Below are 20,680 nucleotides of genomic sequence, written 5' to 3' on the forward strand. Positions count from 1 at the left end.
AGTGTTTAAGATCATGAGAGGTCTTGAACGAGTAGATGTGAATCAGTTATTTACACTTTCGGATAATAGAAGGACTAGGGGGCACTCCATGAAGTTAGCAAGTAGCACATTTAAGACTAATTGGAGAAAATTCTTTTTCACTCAACGCACAATAAAGCTCTGGAATTTGTTGCCAGAGGATGTGGTTAATGCAGTTAGTGTAGCTGGGTTCAAAAAAGGTTTGGATAAGTTCTTGGAGGAGAAGTCCATTAACTGCTATTAATCAAGTTTACTTAGGGAATAGCCACTGCTATTAATTGCATCAGTAGCATGGGATCTTCTTAGTGTTTGGGTAATTGCCAGGTTCTTGTGGCCTGGTTTTGGCCTCTGTTGGACACAGGATGCTGGGCTTGATGGACCCTTGTTGTGACCCAGCATGGCAATTTCTTATGTTCTTATGTTCCTAAAAGCACCATGCGCATTACGTCAGCGATTACTTATGCTTACAACTCCGAAGGTGCTGTGTGCGTTATGGTCAGCGCTTACTTAATTGCACAACATCATAAATGCATACAGGAAAAGCTGAGGGCATGACGTGAGCACGCCACTCACCGCACCCCGTCTAGGTGCACTAAATTTGTGTGCAGTTAACCTTTTAAGCGCGAGGCGATTGAAACGCACAGCTACCACCGCCAATGGTGCCGGCAACCAAGAATCCTAAGCGCCTTGCTCCTTGTGCTGCTTGTCTTATTAAGGCTTCTCAGCCTGACCTAAATTTGGCTTCCTCTGACTTTGATAAGCCCAGCTCCTCCCATTCAGATGAGGGGTTAGCCACAGCCATAGCTTTGAACGCCCACGACTGGGCCTTCTGTGGGAGAGAGAAATTCCAGCAGCACCTACCCCAGTACTCCTGGGCAAGGCAGGGGCCCTGCTGTCTTCTCGAGGATGGAAATATTTTTCCATGGCCATGAAAACCATCATACAGGCGCAACCTGCTACCTCACTGGCCCCTGCCCGGACAGAACCTCAACCAGTATAAAAAAATTCTTCTCCCACCTCTATTGACAGATCTCAAGGCATACCTCGCCTCACCAAGGGTATCCCTGGCAGGGACCCGGATGACACGGAGGAGGTGCCAGGTTCCTTGGTCCAGTCTGATCTCCCTAAGGAAAGCCTCTTGCTATTTTCCAGTACTGGGGCTGTCTGTCCCTCTTCTATCAGTGGTGGGTCGAGATCAAGTCGTACAAATGGATACTGGACATAATACGAGAAGGATTTGCTCTAGAATTTTGCAGCATCCTTCAGGTCATGTTCATAATGTCGCCCTTATACTCCCAGCACAAGAAACTGGCAGAGGAATCTATATTGATAAAGATCTTCAGTTTGAGGGCTATTACTCCCAGTACCTATGTCCCCAGGAAAATACAGGGCGTTATTCCATCTATTTATTGTACCTAAGAAAGAGGGTTCGTTTTGCCCCATCCTGGACATCAAGAGCATCAATCGTCATCTGCGGATATTCCACTTCTGCATGGAAACTCTCCGCTCCGTCATAATGACCGTACAACCGGTAGAGTTCTTAACCTCCCTGGACCTCTGAGGCCTACCTTCATATTTCTGGCATCCGCCCCCAAAGCATTATCCAGTCTCCAAAGTTATGGTGCTCATGGCGGTGGGACTAAGGAAAGAAGGGATTCTGGTGCACCCTTACTTAGACGACTGGCTGATCCGGGCAAAGTCATTGGAAGAGAGCCTCCAGGGGACCGGCAGGGTCACGTCCCTGCTTCAGGATGTTGGTTAGGTCGTAAACATGGACAACTGCTGCCTCAAGCCCTCCCAGTCCTTAGAGTACCTTGGACTCTGGTTTGACACCAAGCAGGACAAAGTCCTCCTCCCTCCTTCGAGGATAAGGAAGCTGATGGGCCAAGTGCATTGGTTGATGAACACAATGCACCCCAGGGTGTGAAGCTGTCTTCAGGTCCTCAGCCTGATGGCGTCAACCCTGGAGGTAGTACTGTGGGTGAGGGCTCACATGCAGCCACTCCAATGCTCCCTGCTGTCACGTTGGAACCCATTGACTCAAGACTACTCGATTCGCCTCCATCTTCCAATAGAAGTATGTTCTCGGCTCCAGTGGTGGCTACAGGAAGTTCACCTAAGCAAGGGTGTAAACCTGTCCCCACCAAATTGGCTACTCCTCACGATGGATGCGAGCTTCCGAGGGTGGGGAGCTCACTTTCAGGAATTGACAACCCAGCAATGATGGACCAAGGAAGAAGAAGCACGCTGGAGCATAAACCATCTGGAAGCCCAAGCTGTCAGATTAGCATGCCTACAATTCAGCCACAGACTCCAGGGCCAGGTGGTCCGTGTAATGCAGGACAATGCAAAAATGGTAGCTTACATCAACCACCAGGGAGGAACCAAAAGCCACTAAGTGTCTCTGGAAATAGTCCCCCTTATGGAATAGGTGGAGTTAAGTGAACAAGGGATCTTGGCTTTCCACATAGTGGGAAAAGACAACATCAGAGTAGACCTTCTCAGCAGGGAGAGATTGAGTCCAGGAGAATGAGCATTGTCGACAAGAACCTTCCAGTTCCTGGTAGATCGTTGGGGCCTCCCATCCATCGACTTACTGGCCACATCCCACAATCCCACGATTCTTCAGTCTCAGAAAAGATCAGCGCTCTCAAGTGATTGACACCCTTGTCCAGGCCTGGTCAGAGGAGGACAGCAGGTATGCCTTCATCCGTGGCCCCTGCTGGGCAAGGTCATTCACAAGATTGAATGCCGCAGAGGATTAGTCCTTCTTGTGGCCCCGGATTGGCCCAGCTGCTCGTTGTATGGACATGTGGAGGCTTCTGGTGGAGAGGCCCCTATGCTTTCCTCCACACAGGGACCTCCTCCAACAAGGTCCGATCCTTCACAAGGACCCAATTCAGTTTTGTTTATGGTCTGGCCCTTGAGAGGGCTCACCTGACGAAGTGTGGATATTTGACGGCAGTAATTACTACCTTGCTCCATGCACGGAAGTTCTCAATGTCCTTGTTGGATCTGGAGAATATTTGAGGCCTGATGCAAGGAGCGAGGGGTGCCCCCTCGCACAACAAAGATCCCCATGATTCTGGAATTTTTACAGGAAGGTCGGAACAAAGGGTTGCTCCTCAGCTCCTTGAAGATCCAGGTGATGCCTGTCTCATCTGAACTTGGCCCACTTCCAAAAAGGGGTTAAACACCTCTGACCACCCTTAAAGTGGCTAGTCGCCCCTATGGAACTTCAATCTAGTATTGGACCTTTTAGCAGTGCCTTCCTTTGGCCACTGCACAGTCTGGCTCTGCACCTGTTAACGATGAAGATTCTATTTTTGGTGGCGATATGCTCGGCTCGTTGCATCTCTGAACTACAGGTGCTGTCATGTCGGGAACCATTCCTCCAGTTGAGTCCAGGAACATTGCAGCTTCGCACCGTCCTTTCCTTCTTGCCAAAGGGAGTCTCAGAGTTTCACCTGAACCAGTCCATCTCCTTACCATCCCTAGAGAGACACAAGGAAAAGGAAGACTACCCCCTTCTACGCCACTTAAACGTCAGTAGGCTGTTGGTACGGTACCTGGAACGCTCAGAACCAGTTTGTAAGATGGACCGCTTGTTTGTTCTTCACGGTGGAAAGAAATGAGGCGAAGCAGCTTCATGGGCTATCATAGCTCGCTGGATCAAGGAGGTGATCATGGGAGCTTACGTAGAAGCAGGGAAGCCTTTACTCCTTCAGGTTAAAGCTGATTCCACTAGGGCTCAGGCAGAATCCTGGGAGGGAGCTAAGCTACTGTCTCCCGTCCATATTGGCCGAGCAGCGACGTGGTCCTCCGTGCACACCTTCTCCAGGTTATATCGCCTGGATGTACAGGCTGGGGAGGATGCAGCCTTTGTGAGAGCAGTGCTATCTGAACTGCGGGCAGCCACCTGCCCCATTTGGGAGCAGCTTTTGTACATCCCATTGGTCCTGAGTCCATCTGGCTACACGCCAGGAAATGAAGAAATTACTTACCTGATAGTTTTGTTTTCCTTAGTGTAGAGAGATGGACTCTGCATCCCGCCTACGGCTGCCCATGAACGGTGTCGAGGAATCGCACATGAATCTCGAGCCCAAAGAGATTACGGATAAGCCATCACCCTATCCCTGGATCAGGACATCTATAATATTGCTGGGATTCAGTGCTTATGTTTGGTTGAGTACACTTATGGTTACCAGTTTTTAATCAAGTTATCAAGTGGTATTCAAGTTTTTCAATAGTAGGTCCACAATGGCTTTTGAAGAGAAGACTGAGGGGCTGAGGTCACTGCAGGGGAGGTATCTAGGGTGAGGTCAGCTTTGAAACCTGATTCTGTCTCCATTTGCTGGCAGGGGAGCATATGATCCATTGGTCCTGAGTCCATCTGTCTACACTAAGGAAAACAAAATTAACAGGTAAATTCTGCTCACTGCTGGAGGCAGGATGCTGGGCTCACTGGCCCCCTGGCCTAACCCTGTCCACCACTTCTTCAGTCCTCAGCTCCTGTCCCAGGGAACCTTGCTTGCACGTCTGAAGGTACTGCAGACCTGACAGCATAGGGCTCCATGACTTTTGGGACCCACTACTGATCAGAGTGCAGGGTTTGAGTTTTCTCTTCCAGGCCTTGGAGAAGGCTGACTAAACTAGAATTCAAGACCATTGTTCCCTCTTCTCCTTCCAGATGAGTTGATTCACTGGGAACGGCTGGATAAACCACAGGGGGAGGTCTACCCCTTCTTCTACCGTCATGCTGCTTCTGCTGACATAGAGATGACAGCTTACATGCTATATGCCTTATTTTATCATGGTCCCCCGACTGATCTACAATATGCCACCAAAATGGTGCGATGGTTAATGAGGCAGGCAAATAACTTTGGAGGCTTCAGCTCTACGCAGGTGAGTACCGTCACCCTACTCAAAGTTGTTCATTCTCTCATGAAGAGACACAAAAGACCAATAAGGTTGTAGGTAGGTGAAGGCTGAAGTGTCCAGCACTGTCACAGACTGTTATGATGGGGGATCAGCATGACGTACAGAGGGAAAGAACAGCCAAGGCTAGGTAGGTGGGTGGGTAATGTAGAAGGGATGAGTGTTTCCTTAGTGCATCGAACGTGCGTCCCTGGGAGAGGGGGAGGGTGACCCATCCCCCAACACTGACATTTCCTGTCAACGAGCCATGCATATTGGCATATTGGGGCCAGGCTGCAATTGATTCGTCACTGGGCCCCTGCACCCTGAACACATCCTACCACGAATTCTCAGAGATCAAAGGTGTCCTCTCTCTCTCTCTGTTCACAGGATACAGTGGTGGCCATAAAGAGTCTAACTAAGTATGCCACATACACATTCACGAAAGATGGGAATAATGAGGTGAGGATCCTCTATAACAATAATGTGGAGCACACGCTGCAGGCCGCAGACAGCAATCGGCTGGTGGTACAGAGAAGGGACCTGAAGCACATTCCAGGGGACTACGCGGCCGAGGTCAGCGGCAATGGCTGTGTCTTATTACAGGTGAGAGATTGTGGATTCCTACAGCTGAAGGAGGTATGGGTGTCATTCAAATTAATTACACACGCAGAGCTCCCCCACAATAGACTTTCAGATGCACTTAATGACACCAACAGTGCCCAAGTATGAAAGCGAGCAAGCTTCGGCAGTCTCAGTCCTTAAGCCTGGGCCCTCGCTCCGGTGAACAGAGCAAATGACGGGAAGTCCAGCAGCAGACGAAGGCAAAGCAAGAGAAGAAACTCTTTAAAGAAGCAGACCAGCAAGGAAGGAAATCCAGATGCAGAGGGAAGGAGAGAGATTTGAGGAGTGGAGAAGTCAAACCTAGAGTTGAGAGATTGACCATCGTAGCATAGGATAATGGGCTCCGGACAAGACGGATCCCAGCCATAGAAAGGAATAGTAAAACGGAGAAACGCAGCTTCGGTGGAAGAGAACTGGAAACGGTTACGCAGCTCGCTGCTGGGTGTGACCTGCTGCACACAGAGAGGGGCAACAAGGTGGCCACGGCTTATTCATTGGAAACTGTGTAAACATCATAACATCAACGTAGGTACGGAAGCAACACCGAGAACCCAACCCAGAAAGAAGAGAAGAGAATGAACAATTCCTATTCCCAGCGACAGGAGGCTCGGACACTGCGGCGAGGGAGCAAACCACACCAGAAGGGCATCGCTGATACAGGTGTCGGTGCCCAGCGAGCATGGAGAAAGCAAAGATCCTGCAATCGGAGACCATGAAACTGCGGCAGGAAGATACAGAAATAGTCTCGGTTACATTGGCCCGACTCAGAAGCGTTTCCAAGCGCACCTTGATCTGCTGCCTCTGAAGGTTACAGCCTAGGAACTCCAGAAGGTGCCATGCAAATAATAAGAAGGGGCATCAGCAGTAAAGCGGAGAGACCGAGATCATTCCCAACCCTCCCTGGCTTACAAACGTGTTCAGGTGTGCACATAATAAACTTATTTGGGGATACTGAGCTGTGAGAGGCAGCATGGATGACAAGTGGTGAGACTCCCAAACTGACACAAGAAGAGACCAGCCAAGCCCAGCAGGAGACAGCCCCAGACTAGCACAAGAAGAGACCAGCCAAGCCCAACAGGAGACAGCCCCAGACTAGCACAGCAGGAGACATAACGTCCCAGTCACAACCCAGCCATGCATGAGACCACACAGCCCTAATGCCTGCAAGAGATATCCCAGTTCCTGCCCATCATGAGACATCTCAGCTCGAGACACACCAGAGCCATCTGCAGCCAAACACCAGATATCCCAGCCCTGGGACAACACAAATCCCCACCGCCTCCTGCAACCCCATCCTCACAAAACACAAGAGCCTCCTAGGTAGGACAGGAGAGTCCAGTCCTATCCCTGGCACAACCCGTGACTCCCCCAGTCCTCTCCCAGCAATACGACAGCAGGTAAATTACTTCTCACCTCTCTTCCAGGCTACGGTGCGCTATAACATCAAGCTGGCCAGCAACAAGCCCAGCTTCCAGCTTTCTGTCACCTCTCCAGATCCCTGCACTGACCTATCCAGGAAGAAATTTGAGCTACATGTGAATCTGAGGTAAGAGACTGCTCCTGATAAGGCAGCATGAGGTAAGAGACTGCTCCTGATAGGGCAGCATGAGGTAAGAGACTGCTCCTGATAAGGCAGCATGAGGTAAGAGACTGCTCCTGATAAGGCAGCATGGGAGATATTGATCAGACAGGCCTAGCATGCGGCCATTAATTCACATTGCTTGCCTGAAGATTTGCAAGCCGCATTATTTGATTTCGAGTTAAGGGCAACGCTTCTGCTGGGAGTAGCAGCGATGCATTTCCTGCTGCTGCCGGGGTCGTCGGTGACAGGGCCCACGCGGCCTGACGTATCCTCCGCACTTGTTCTCTACCTGCAGCCAAAGTTAACAAAAAATAAAAGTTTAAAATGTTTAATGACTGGTCCTGGCCCTGTCCCAAGCCACGGAGCCCGGAACACCCCCTATGGCTTTCTGCGTAATATGGTGCTGGCCGGTCCATACCCCAGCTTAGTGAACCCCATGGTGTCTTCCCCTCTGGGGAGGGCTGGGCTAAGAGAGTTCCCCTCCGGGGAAAATACCAGGGCTTAGCGAACAGGTCCCTGAGGCAGTGGAGGGCGAAGGTCACAAGGAGTGTCCGTGGCATTTGAACCTTCCCTTCCCTGCTCCTCAGCCTCCTTCTCTGACAGGTCTCCTGTTCTCTTCCTCCTGCAGCTACACTGGCTTCCATAATGCCTCCAACATGGCCATCGTCGACGTAACTTTGCTGTCCGGCTACAATGCTGACCAATCTTCACTGGACGAGGTGAGAAGACACTGACCCCCAGCCCCAGGCACCTGAAAAAGCACTGGCTCACAGCACGGATTCCCCAAGCCCTTAACCCACTTCCTCCTTCACGTATCAAGGTGGTCAGTGACAGAGCCAGGGACTAGAACTCAGGCACAGGGAGATAAAGTGTGTGTGTGTCTGTCACTGACTCTGTGTGTGTGACCTGAGGTCACACACACAGAGTCAGTGACAGAGCTGGGGATTAGAGCTGAAGCACAGGGAGATAAAGTGACTCCCCTGAGGTCACACACCCAGAGTCAGTGACAAACTCATGGATTAGAGCTGAGGCACAGGGAGATAAAGTGACTCCCCTGAGGTCACACACACAGAGTCAGTGACAGAGCCGGGGATTAGAGCTGAAGCACAGGGAGATAAGGTGACTCCCCTGAGGTCACACACCCAGAGTCAGTGACAAACTCATGGATTAGAGCTGAGGCACAGGGAGATAAAGTGACTCCCCTGAGGTCACACACAGAGTCAGTGACAGAGCCAGGGATTAGAGCTGAGGTACAGGGAGATAAAGTGACTCACCCTGAGGTCACACACAGAGAGTCAGTGACAGAGCCAGGGATTAGAGCTGAGGCACAGGGAGATAAAGTGACTCCCCTGAGGTCACACACAGAGTCAGTGACAGAGCCAGGGATTAGAGCTGAGGTACAGGGAGATAAAGTGACTCACCCTGAGGTCACACACAGAGAGTCAGTGACAGAGCCAGGGATTAGAGCTGAGGCACAGGGAGATAAAGTGACTCCCCTGAGGTCACACAGAGAGAGTCAGTGACAGAGCCAGGGATTAGAGCTGAGGCACAGGGAGATAAAGTGACTCCCCTGAGGTCACACACAGAGAGTCAGTGACAGAGCCGGGGATTAGAGCTGAGGCACAGGGAGATAAAGTGACTCCCCTGAGGTCACACACACAGAGTCAGTGACAGAGCTGGGATTAAATCTCCAGAGTTCCTAAATGTTTCCTCTCCCTCTGCAGCTCACAAGGAATAGAATAGTCTCCAAGACTGAGACCCCAACGGGCCATCTCCTCTTGTACCTGATGCAGGTAAGCTCGGGGTAATAAAGATTTTCCAGGCAGAACCCAGCAGCTCTGTTATTCCTGCTCTCCGCGTTTTCCTATCTGGTTTATGCTCTGTCCTGTTTGCATCTGTTCTTTTTCTTCTGCCTCGTCTTACTGCATTATTTTTAGCAGATAAAATCACGTTGGCCCAGCTGATTTTCATGTCTTTCCTCCTCAGGTCACCAGTGAAATCGTGGGCTTTTCTGTCACCCTGCAACTGGACTATCCCATCAACAATGTGCAGCCTCGTCTGGTGCAAGTGTACAGTTACTATGAGACAGGTAAGAGCAGCCTCTCACCACCCCCAGGGCTCTCTTTCCACCCAAGCTTATTAACCCCGGGGGGCAGAAGATGCAGCCGTTCAGCCCCTGCTGAGAGTCCAGTTTTCTGCCCTTCCTTTGGTCCTGGCACCAGGAGAATTCCAATCTTCTGGATATTTGCAGGCAATAAACCACAAGAGGTCATCGGGAATCAGAATCCCATTTATAGTTCAATGAGCTGCATCAATGTGTGAATCTGCTGATAAGAGGTTTGGATCCCAGAGGTAGGAAGCAGGCGGTGGCACTGCCAAGCCGCCTTGGAGGATCTGCTTGCACGGCTGAAGAATTAAGAAAAGTGCGAGATGAACTCCTGACCACGCCTCTTGGGGATGTTTGCACTGGGGTGCGGAGCTAATTTTTGCTTTCCACATCTAATTTGTGGTATCCTTTCCTTTTACAGACGAATACGCTCAGACTATGTACAACTCTCCCTGTTCCTCAGCGGAAAGCAGCTCCTAGCATCATAATACAGGTATCGGAAAGAGATGCCACACCCCATTCTCACCCGCAGCCGAGAGATCCACCCACCTCGTCTGAGGGATCCCACGCACCCCTCCCCAGCACACTGCCCCCCACCTCGTCTGAGGGATCCCACGCACCCCCTCCCCAGCACACTGAGGAAACTTCCTTGGGCATCAGATAATTCTGTGAATATTGAATTTATAAATTGTGTTATTCTTACTCAAGGATTCTCTTTTCTTTCTTTTCTAGAAATCCTGGGCAGGCACTGAGCTGTCACCTATTGCCTTAAACCTGTGGTGTTTGTCTCTATCTGGTGCTCCCCTCCTGCCTCTGGCATCTCGTTTGTGCCAAATTACTCTTCAACATGAGGGGTTCACCCTCTGACAATCTGAGGGCCCACCCCAGCCCATCGGTCCACTCTGTGCAAATAAAGTCTGTGCCCCCAAAATCCGCTGTGTGACTGTAACTTATTCATTCATAGCTTCAATTTATATTCCATCTCTCCATTCAGGGGCTCCAGGCAGATACAAAACATTGCACAAAAAGTGAAAATGCAAAGTTAAAAGCAGGAAAGTAAAAACACAGAGCACCACAGTGTCGCAAGTAAGAAATTATTCAAGAATGCACATTACAAAGTACTCAGGTACTGCACTTTGAAAAGGCAGAATATAAATAAAACTAGTGCTGACCCATGAGGAGAAGCAATTCTCAGCTATCAGCAGACATAAGTAGCCAGGCCTTGCTCAAGGTACAAAAAAACAGGAGATCTCTAAGAGGCCCCAGCGCCCTAGGAATATTATTTCCGGTGCTGCAGGAGGTGTGGTGTGGCTGTAACTGATCCCACTGCGGGTAGCTGCTGCCTCAGATCTGAATTACTCTCCTGCCTGTGTTTCACTTCTTCACTCAGACACTGCAGAGCGGCAATAGGAGAGGAAGCTCAGGATGCGATTCTCTCCCTGGGAGCTTTGTTTTTCATCACCAGGGAGTCTGACATGGGGGTGGACAGGGCAGGCAGCACCTGCTGGGTGTGCTATTCCTCAGATATACTTACTTTACCAACATGCAACCACCCCAAAGTATGTAAAATAAAACGAAATGTATGCGGATATTACTTTTTTGTGGCAAAGATAATTTGGTGCAATGAATATAAGATTAAAGCCACAGAACTGGCGCCACCTATAGCCCAGCTAATGCACCACAATAATAATATATTTTATTTCTTTTCCACCTTCTTCATAGGGGAATTACATTTTTCTGTTTTTGCTATTTTTTTCTTTTCAAATGCTAATAAAATATTTCACTTAAAATATGTGAATGTTCCTTCTCAGATGCTTTATCCAATTATTGTTTTTGAAATTGCTCCTCATCAAATGGGATGCCCTTGGCAGGAGGTGTGTGCAGTGTGCCCTGATCACACCGATGTGCTTCCTAAGGATTCAGAGCGGCGGTGACCTGCTCACCTGATGCTGCCCATCTGCTTCAGGGGCCGGAGGGAACTTAAGCACTTGACAGCACGATATCAGCTTTCGGCTTGCAAATTCCAGCAACCATCCAGCCAAACACCTTCAGAAGACGCAGACTCAGATTCTGCTGATGATCAAACTCTCTGGGAGATCTTCAGTGGCTTTTTTCTTATAATTAATAAAGGCTGACAGTATGCAAACTGTAAATAAATTACTATTCCACCAGTGCAAACCAAAACCTGGACTCCGAGTGTTTTGTTTTTTTTTAAAGTCACCAGCACTTATTTTATAAAGTAAAATGCCGCTGTTAAATATGCTGCCGGGACAGGAGAAGTTCCAAAGCAATGTACCCATTCCATTTCTCTGTTTAGACCATGGGGACTCCATGTTCTCCATTTACAGATAAATTGCTGTTTCCTAGCGTGTAGCCAGATAGACTCAGGACCAGTGGGTTTATGCTCCCCTGTCAGCAGATGGAGACAGAGTCAGGTTTCAAAGCTGACGTCACCCTAGATACAGCCCTGCAGTGACCTCAGCCCCTCAGTATTTCTCCGTCTCCAGCAGATGCAGACGTGCTTTCCCTATGGGGATCGCTGTACCTTTTGGAAGAAGAAATTCTATTTTTAAATTGGACAAAGATCAAGACCCGCTCTCCTGTGCTGATATGTAAGGGTCCCTCCCCCAGCTGAGAGTTCCTGAGGTGATTTACGAGATCCCTCAGATGTTTGTCTTGGTCCGGTAGCCGGTTCCCAGTGTGGATTTTGCTGCTGAAGCAGCTGAAAGGCAGTGGGTGCAGGAAACTGAGTGCGGCAGTGACAGCCAAAGCCCTCTCCCCCCTCCCCCGCAGCCAGAGACTTCTCTGCACTCACTGAGTAAGCGCTGAGCCCAGGTAAGTAAAAAAAAAAAGAGAAGAGGATTTCCTCCTCATTCAGAGACGTTAGAGGGGTTTCAGTAAGACGTCCTCCAGTCTCCATGCAGGCGCCCAAAATCTTTGCATATAAAATTTTAAGCGCGAGCTGTCTGAACACGCAGTTACCATTGCCAGTGGCTCCGGCAGCAAAGAAACATAAGCGTCTTTCTCTCTGCGCTGCTGCTCACGTTAGGGCTGCACAGACTGACCTGGATTCTTGCTTATGTCAGCTCTGTGAGGAGGCTCAGGGAGAGTTGGGCCTCCCCGGACTTTGCTAAGCCCGGCTCCTCCCATTCAGAGGATGGGTCATCCACAGCCTCAACCAGAAGTACCTCGGATCTGAGTAATCCCGGGACTGAGTCATCCATGGGAGAGGGAACCCCAACGGCACCTACCCCAGTACTTCCTGGGTTAGGTATGGACCCGACTGCCTTCTCTTGGGTGGGATTCATTCAGGCTTTCGTACAGGCACAGTCTGCTTCCTCACTTGCCCCTGTCTGGTTGGAACCTCAGCCGGTAAGGCCTCCCTCTCCCAGTCCTATCAGCAGACCTTAGGACATGCCTCGCCTCACCAAGGGGTATCCCTGGCAGGGACCCGGGCGGCACGGATGAAGATGGGGAAATGCCACTGAGCTTAGAACCATATCAGCCATGTTACGGTTTTTCCATAGAGATTAATTGCTGGCCCTGGTTTCCCAGACCCTGAAGATACCGGGGAATTCCTGGGGCAGATTCTATGACGGAACCAAAGAAGAATCCCATTCTGATTTCCCTATGGAAAGCCTCTTGCTACTTTCCAGTGTGGGAAGCCATCCAGGAGTTGATTGACCTGGAATGGGACGCCCCTGAAGCGAGTTTCAAAGGTAGATGAGCCTTAGAAGCTCTGTACCCACTGGATCTGGCAGCGAGAGACCGTCTGCATTTCCCTAAAGTGGATGCATTGGTCTGCGCCGTTTCAAAGCAAACGGAGGGAGGAGCGGCCCTGAAGGATGCGCATGATAGTCGGATGGAGTCCATCCTTAAACAGGCCTTTCACGCAGTAGCAATGACCTTGCAGATTGTTTCTTGTTGTGCCCTGGTAGCTCGTTCATTCCTGCTCCTCTCTCAGGAGGTGGATGACTCGGGGGTGAATTCCAGAGCGGTTATGGAACCCGGCACCGCCTTCTTAGCAGACGTGAGCTCTGACCTAGTCTGTACCTTGGCCAGAGGACTGGCCTCAGTGGTGGCGGCCAGAAGAGACAGCTATGGCTGCGGAATTGGTCAGCAGACACAACCTCCAAGGCAAATCTCACAAAGATGCCCTTTAAAGGATCCCTCCTCTTCGGAAGCAAATTGGAAAAGCTGGGCCAGTAAATGGGGTGAATCTCCAGTACCCCGGCTCCCAGAAGATAAGAGGAAGCAGTTACAGTGCACCTTGCCTATGAGGGGCTCGATGCTCTCGTTCAGACCTGGCCAGAAGAGGAGCTGCTATACTCCTTCCCTCCATGGCCCCTGCTGGGCAGGGTCATTTTCAGAATCGAGCACCATGGGATTAGTCCTACTAGTAGCCCCAGACTGGCTCAGGCGTCCATGGTATGTGGACATGCGGAGACTCCTGGTGGAGACCCCCCTGTACTTCCCACCACACAGGGACCTGCTACAGCAGGGACCAGTCCTTCACGAGGATCCGACTCGATTCTGTCTTACGGTTTGGCCCTTGAGAGGGCTCGCCTGATGAAGAGAGGATATTCGGCGACAGTAATTGCTACTTTACTTCGCACATGGAAGTTCTCTACATCCCTAGAGTATGTGCGGATCTGGAGAGTATTTGAGGCCTGGTGCGAGGAACTCAGTGTTTCCCGTCGGACGGTCAAATTCCCACTAATTCTGGAATTTTTGCAGGACGGCTTGAATGAAGGTTTGACCCTTAACTCCATGAAGGTCCAGGTAGTGGCTCTCTCCTGTTTCAGGGACGTGGTGAATGGAACCTGCCTGTTGGCTCATCTGGACATGGCCCGTTTTCTGAAAGGGGTGAAGCACCTCCAGGCACCCCTAGGGTGGCCGATTCCCTTGTGGAATCTTAATCTAGTATTGGAGTTTTTGGCAGGTCCCTCCTTTTGGCCGCTGCACAGTCTTTCCTTGCATTTATTAACCTGGTGTCTATTTGCTCGGCTCGTCGCATCTCTGAATTACAGGCCTTCATGTGTGGGGAACCGTTCCTCCGGAGGACTCCAGGAGCATTGCAGCTTTGTACTGCTCCATCCTTCTTGCCCAAGGTAGCCTCGGACTTTCATTTGAATCGGTCCATTTCATTGCCATCCCAAGATAAGCACAAGGACACAGAAGAAAACCACCGCCTCTGTCATTTGACTGTCACTAGGCTTTTGGTGCGGTACCTGGAAGTTTTAGAACAGGTCCGCAAGACGAACCACCTGTTTGTCCTTCACCGTGGAAGGAAGCAGGGAGAACCAGCTTTGCGGGCTGCCATAGCTCGCGGGATTAAGGAGGTGGACACAGGAGCCTATGTGGCGGCAGGAAAGCCATTACCTTCTCAGATTAAAGCTCATTCCACTAGGGCTCAGGTGGTCTCATGGGTGGAAGCTAGAATTCTGTCTCCCGTTGACATCGGCCGAGCGGCGACGTGGTCCTCCGTGCACACCTTCTCCAGGTTCTATCGCCTGGACGTTCAGGCCCGAGAAGATGCAGCCTTTGCAAGGGCGGTGTTAACCGGACCTTGGGCAGCCTCCCGCCCTGATTGGGAGCACCTTTGGACATCTCATTGGTCCTGAGTCCATCTGGCTACCCACCAGGAAATGGAGAAATTACTTACCTGATAGTTTTGTTTTCCTTAGTGTAGAGAGATGGACTCAGCATCTCGCCCACGACTGCCCATGAACGGTGTCAAGGAATCGCACATGAATCTCGATCCCAAAGAGGTTACGGGTAAGCCATCACCCTATCCCTGGATCAGGACATCTATAATATTGCTGGGATTCAGCACTTGTGTTTGGTTGAGTACAGTTACGGTCACCAGTTCTTTAATCAAGTTATTAAGTTGTATCCAAATTGTATTCAAGTTTTTTCACTACTATGTCCACTGTGGCTATTGAAGAGATACTGAGGGGCTGAGGTCACTGCAGGGGTGAATCTAGGGTGACGTCAGCTTTAAAACTTGACTCCGTCTCCATCTGCTGGCAGGGCAGCACATAACCCACTGGTCCTGAGTCCATCAGGCTGTACGTTAGGAAAACGAAATTATCAGGTAAATAATGTCTCCATTGCAATAAACGCAGAATGAAATCCCTGCCTCTAGGTGACTTTTTTACCTGAAATAAGCAAACCGCTCGCACTACCTGCACAGTGTGAGCCGCCGCTGCCGCTTCTTGATTTTCCTCTTGAATGCGTGTGCAGAGCATCCATGAGGTCTTCCTATGAACACCAAGCCACAAGAGCACCCAAGGGCATAAACCAGTCCTGTGGAAGTACAAGTCAGATGGCGAAATTAAAAACGTTCACGCTGGGTAACCTGAGCTCTTCTCACAGAACTTGCACGGCCCGCAGGGATAATGCCGGATGCTTCGTCATGAAAGCAGAGTGAAGTAAGTGATCATGCATGTTCCTAGCCTTGGAGAATGCACACTGAGAGCCTGCCAATACTTTCTAATTCTCTTTTGTATCTGCCCCGTAAATGGTGTGAAAGGTAAAGCACAGACTAACTTAGATCCAGATTCTCTGGATGAAGAATTTAAAAGAAATGGTTTATTACCCTTGCTCGTTTGGAAGCTTTTTTTTAATGACATGCCCCGGGTAACCTCTCTGTTGGAAACGGTGTCTCATCTCTATCCATTGTGATTTAAACTCCTCAAATCTATAGTGCAATCTGCCCCCCCCTGCACTCCATCGTCCTCACCTAGCAATTACCACAATCTCCTGTTAATGTACCTCATCAAATCTTTGTAAATGTACCTTGTCAAAGTTAGATTAATATATTCTCTGCTCCAAGTTGTACTTATCCCTGTTTTATTGTAACTGTAATTGTTTTTTGGTTCAACACATGTTATTTACTTTGTTCTCTATACCTTTCATCACTCCCCTGTTTCATCACGCCTCCCATGAAAACATCATTAAGTAAAAGAGCCCTAAACAGTGGAATCTGCTTCCTCTGGAACTAAGGTTGATACCCTGCCACAGCACATTCAAAAAAAGACTCAAGACATGGCTATTCAATATAGCATTCCCATAACTTGCTAAGTACTCTTAAACTCCCACTGACTGTAGACACCAATAGCTAATCTCCCTTTCCATGGCTTGTTTTCGCATTAATAGCTTGTAATGTTCTTGCTCCCAGTTATGTTATCCAGGTTGTTCTCTCCCTGTTCTCTGTAAGACACTGTTGTCATTGTTTAATATTTATATTTGTTACAATGTAAACCGGAGTGATAAGTAACTCTGTTACCTGAACTTCGGTATAGAAAAAGTTTTAAATAAATAAAATAAATAAATATTGCAAACCGGCATGATGTGACACTCTCACGAATGCCGGTATAGAAAAAACTAAAATAAATAAAAATAAATAAATAAATCTGTGGGCTGAGCCGTCTTAAAGGAAGATTGTCTCTCAGATGTCTAGGATGAAAGCTCCTATAGTGCAATCTATAGTGCAATCACCCTCCCCTGCACTCCATCGTCCTCAGTGTGGGCAGAGCCGTCTTAAAGGAAGATTGTCTCTCAGATGTCTAGGATGAAAGCTCCTATAGTGCAATCTATAGTGCAATCACCCTCCCCTGCGCTCCATCGTCCTCAGTGTGGGCAGAGCCGTCTTAAAGGAAGATTGTCTCTCAGATGTCTAGGATGAAAGCTCCTATAGTGCAATCTATAGTGCAATCACCCTCCCCTGCGCTCCATCGTCCTCAGTGTGGGCAGAGCCGTCTTAAAGGAAGATTGTCTCTCAGATGTCTAGGATGAAAGCTCCTATAGTGCAATCTATAGTGCAATCACCCTCCCCTGCGCTCCATCGTCCTCAGTGTGGGCAGAGCCGTCTTAAAGGAAGATTGTCTCTCAGATGTCTAGGATGAAAGCTCCTATAGTGCAATCTATAGTGCAATCTGCCCTCCCCTGCACTCCATCGCCCTCAGTGTGGGCAGAGCCGTCTTAAAGGAAGATTGTCTCTCAGATGTCTAGGATGAAAGCTCCTATAGTGCAATCTATAGTGCAATCTATAGTGCAATCACCCTCCCCTGCGCTCCATCGTCCTCAGTGTGGGCAGAGCCGTCTTAAAGGAAGATTGTCTCTCAGATGTCTAGGATGAAAGCTCCTATAGTGCAATCTATAGTGCAATCTGCCCTCCCCTGCACTCCATCGCCCTCAGTGTGGGCAGAGCCCTCTTAGAGGAAGATTGTCTCTCAGATGTCTAGGATGAAAGCTCCTATAGTGCAATCTATAGTGCAATCACCCTCCCCTGCGCTCCATCGTCCTCAGTGTGGGCAGAGCCCTCTTAGAGGAAGATTGTCTCTCAGATGTCTAGGATGAAAGCTCCTATAGTGCAATCTATAGTGCAATCTGCCCTCCCTTGCGCTCCATCGCCCTGCCAGCCTCCTCCACCAAATCCGGGGCTCTTCAAAGACACGAGCTCTGCTGCTGGAGACTGCCCCAGGATGCTGCCGCTCACTCCGTGGCCCCTTCTGTGCTGGGCCAGTGTGCACGCCTGTCTGTGCCTGTGCAGAAAGTAGAAGTTTATATTCTAAAAAGCAGGCAAAGAGTTTCCATCCCCTGTGAAATGTCTGCAGCGCCTCCTCCCCTGCTTCCTCCTTCCTTTCCTACAGTTTCCTGTTTCTCTGTTAAGCACTTATTCCTCCTGTCCTTTCTTTTTATTTATTTTATTTCTCTCTCTCTCTCTCATGCTCAGCAGACTATTGCCCTGACAATTTGTGCAGGCGTTGCCAACGTAGAACATAAATGGTTTTAAATAAGAAAAGAAAAAAATGAAAGGGCAACCCAAGGTCAATGCCCGGATTCTGCTGCTGATACAAATTATGGTTCTCTCCCTCTCTCAGCCCCTGTGTCGGACTTTTTCACTCTGTCCATCTCTGTGCCAGGTTTCTCTTTCCTGCTAATTTATGCTTTGCATCTCGCCGCCTGTTTGCCTGCTTTCTGTCTGTCCCTCAGATTCAAGTGACTTCTTGGCCTGGCAATCTGCCCCCGTGACACCAAATGAAAGATGAACGGACAGAGATACAAAGTGCAGCAGAGAAATCCCAGAGAAAATTCCCAGGTTCTGCTGCTGGTCCGGATTGTCTCTGCTCAGATCCCAGATTCTGGTGCTGGTCCGGATTGTCTCTGCTCAGATCCAGGTTCTGGTGCTGGTCCGGATTGTCTCTGCTCAGATCCTGGTTTTGGTGCTGGTCCGGATTGTCTCTGCTCAGATCCCAGATTCTGGTGCTGGTCCGGATTGTCTCTGCTCAGATCCAGGTTCTGATGCTGGTCCGTATTGTCTCTGCTCAGATCCTGGTTTTGGCCCGGGGGCAGGATCCCACAGACTCTGCTGCTCTCGCTGCTGTTTCTCCTCTTTCCCCCAGGATTAGACGCAGTTTTTCCTGCTCCTTCTCTCTCATGCTCCCTTTTTCTCTCCCTGACTGTATCCTCCTTGCTCCAGTTTATTATTAGAGGGGTTTATTAGGTGCTGCAATTCCGGAAGTGTCCAGCAGATGACTCCCATACGCTTCAGAGAGCAGCAAGTGAGCCGGAAAACCTGCAGAGATTCCGGCCTGTTTGTACATCAGTTGCCAAAGTATATACTAGAGAATTAAAAAATAAAGATTATATAATACTAAGCACAATACAACAAAATCATAAAGCATGACAGAGAAATCACAGAGACTGTGCCTGGTTCTGGTGCTGGTCCGGATTGTCTCTGCTCAGATCCAGGTTCTGGTGCTGGTCCGTATTGTCTCTGCTCAGATCCTGGTTCTGGCCCGGGGGCAGGATCCCACAGACTCTGTTGCTCTCGCTGCTGTTTCTCCTCTTTCCCCCAGGTTTAGACGCAGTTTTTCCTGCTCCTTCTCTCTCATGCTCCCTTTTTCTCTCCCTGACTGTATCCTCCTTGCTCCAGTTTATTATTAGAGGGGTTTATTAGGTGCTGCAATTCCAGAAGTGTCCAGCAGATGACTCCCATACGCTTCAGAGAGCAGCAAGTGAGCCGGAAAACCTGCAGAGATTCCGGCCTGTTTGTACATCAGTTGCCAAAGTATATACTAGAGAATTAAAAAATAAAGATTATATAATACTAAGCACAATACAACAAAATCATAAAGCATGACAGAGAAATCACAGAGACTGTGCCTGGTTCTGGTGCCAGTCCAGATTGTCTCTGCTCAGTTCCCGGGTTCTGGTGCTGGTCCAGATTGTCTCTGCTCAGATCCCGGGTTCTGGTGCTGGTCCGGATTGTCTCTGCTCAGATCCAGGTTCTGGTGCTGCTCTGGATTGTCTCTGCTCGGTTCCTGGATTCTGATGCTGGTCCGGATTGTCTCTGCTCAGATCCAGGTTCTGGTCTGGATTGTCTCTGCTCAGATCCCGGGTTCTGGTGTTTATCTGGATTTCTCTGCTCAGATCCCGGGTTCTGGTGCTGGTCCAGTTTGTCTCTGCTCAGATATCGGGTTCTGGTGCTTATCTGGATTTCTCTGCTCAGTTCCTGGGTTCTAGTACTGGTCCGGATTGTCTCTTCTCAGATCCTGGGTTCTGGTGCTGGTCCAGATTGTCTCTGCTCAGATCCTGGTTCTGGCCCCAGGGCAGGATCCCACAGACTCTGCTGCTCTCGCTGCTGTTTCTCCTCTTTCCCCCAGGATTAGACGCAGTTTTTCCTGCTCCTTCTTTTGTGGGAAGTCTGTGATTTTCTCTCTCAGCTTTGGGAAATGTGCGTCTCCTCTCTCTTTGCTCTTTGCACAGTGCAGGGGAAATGCATGGCTGGTTCTGGTTCTGCATGCAGAGTCTGGCTTCTTGGGGTTTCCAGCTAATTTTTTGTCTGCATGTTTCTATTTCTGATTTATGTCTATTTTTTTCTCTCCCTTGGTCTGTCTCTTTCTTTCTTTGTTTCAGATTCAGATTTAAAAAAACCTTCTAGGCATGGAAATTTGTACGTGTTGCTCTAATTATTTCTGCCTCTCCCTTCCATCCCACTGTATACAATCCCACCCTCATCTCAAGCCCTTAGGTCTGCATTTCAGACAGATGGCATTGCAGAAACGTTGGAGAGCATGTCGGTCTGTGACATTAGAGACCAGATACAACGGTCAGCTCTCTTCTGCAACTTTCTGCCACCTCCCTCACAGCCCAGCAGCACAGAGACAAGAGCTGGGATGTGTTACCTTTCAGGGCAAAAAAACATTTCTGAAAACTCAACACAAATACTTTGCTTTCCAGTTACCACAAAATATGAGGAAGAATGACAGAAACCCACAGAAGCCTTCAGGCTGACTCATACACTTCTAGGAATAACTGAGCAGACAATTTCTGTGAAATACAACAGTGTCACAGTCACATGTAAAGTGAAGTTTCATCGAGGGTATAGTATGTGTGTGTGTGTGTGTGTGTGTGTCAGGGAA

The 20,680-nt window shown here is 49.3% G+C and overlaps 1 protein-coding gene across 1 annotated transcript in view; it reads left to right on the plus strand.

Moving 5' to 3' along the window:
• LOC115077990 (alpha-2-macroglobulin-like) overlaps window positions 1-10,478 on the plus strand; it is a 66,701-nt gene extending 56,223 nt beyond the window's left edge. Inside the window, exons 29-36 of the mRNA XM_029580505.1 lie at window positions 4,709-4,923; window positions 5,326-5,541; window positions 6,984-7,105; window positions 7,770-7,860; window positions 8,866-8,934; window positions 9,128-9,230; window positions 9,670-9,741; window positions 9,981-10,478. Of these exons, the coding sequence (XP_029436365.1) occupies window positions 4,709-4,923; window positions 5,326-5,541; window positions 6,984-7,105; window positions 7,770-7,860; window positions 8,866-8,934; window positions 9,128-9,230; window positions 9,670-9,728 (875 nt within the window). The 3' untranslated portion in view covers window positions 9,729-9,741; window positions 9,981-10,478. The remainder of the gene's footprint in view (window positions 1-4,708; window positions 4,924-5,325; window positions 5,542-6,983; window positions 7,106-7,769; window positions 7,861-8,865; window positions 8,935-9,127; window positions 9,231-9,669; window positions 9,742-9,980) is intronic.
• The last annotated feature ends 10,202 nt before the right edge of the window (window positions 10,479-20,680 follow it).

Source organism: Rhinatrema bivittatum, chromosome 16 (genome assembly GCF_901001135.1).
Source record: "Rhinatrema bivittatum chromosome 16, aRhiBiv1.1, whole genome shotgun sequence".
Taxonomy (NCBI): domain Eukaryota; kingdom Metazoa; phylum Chordata; class Amphibia; order Gymnophiona; family Rhinatrematidae; genus Rhinatrema; species Rhinatrema bivittatum.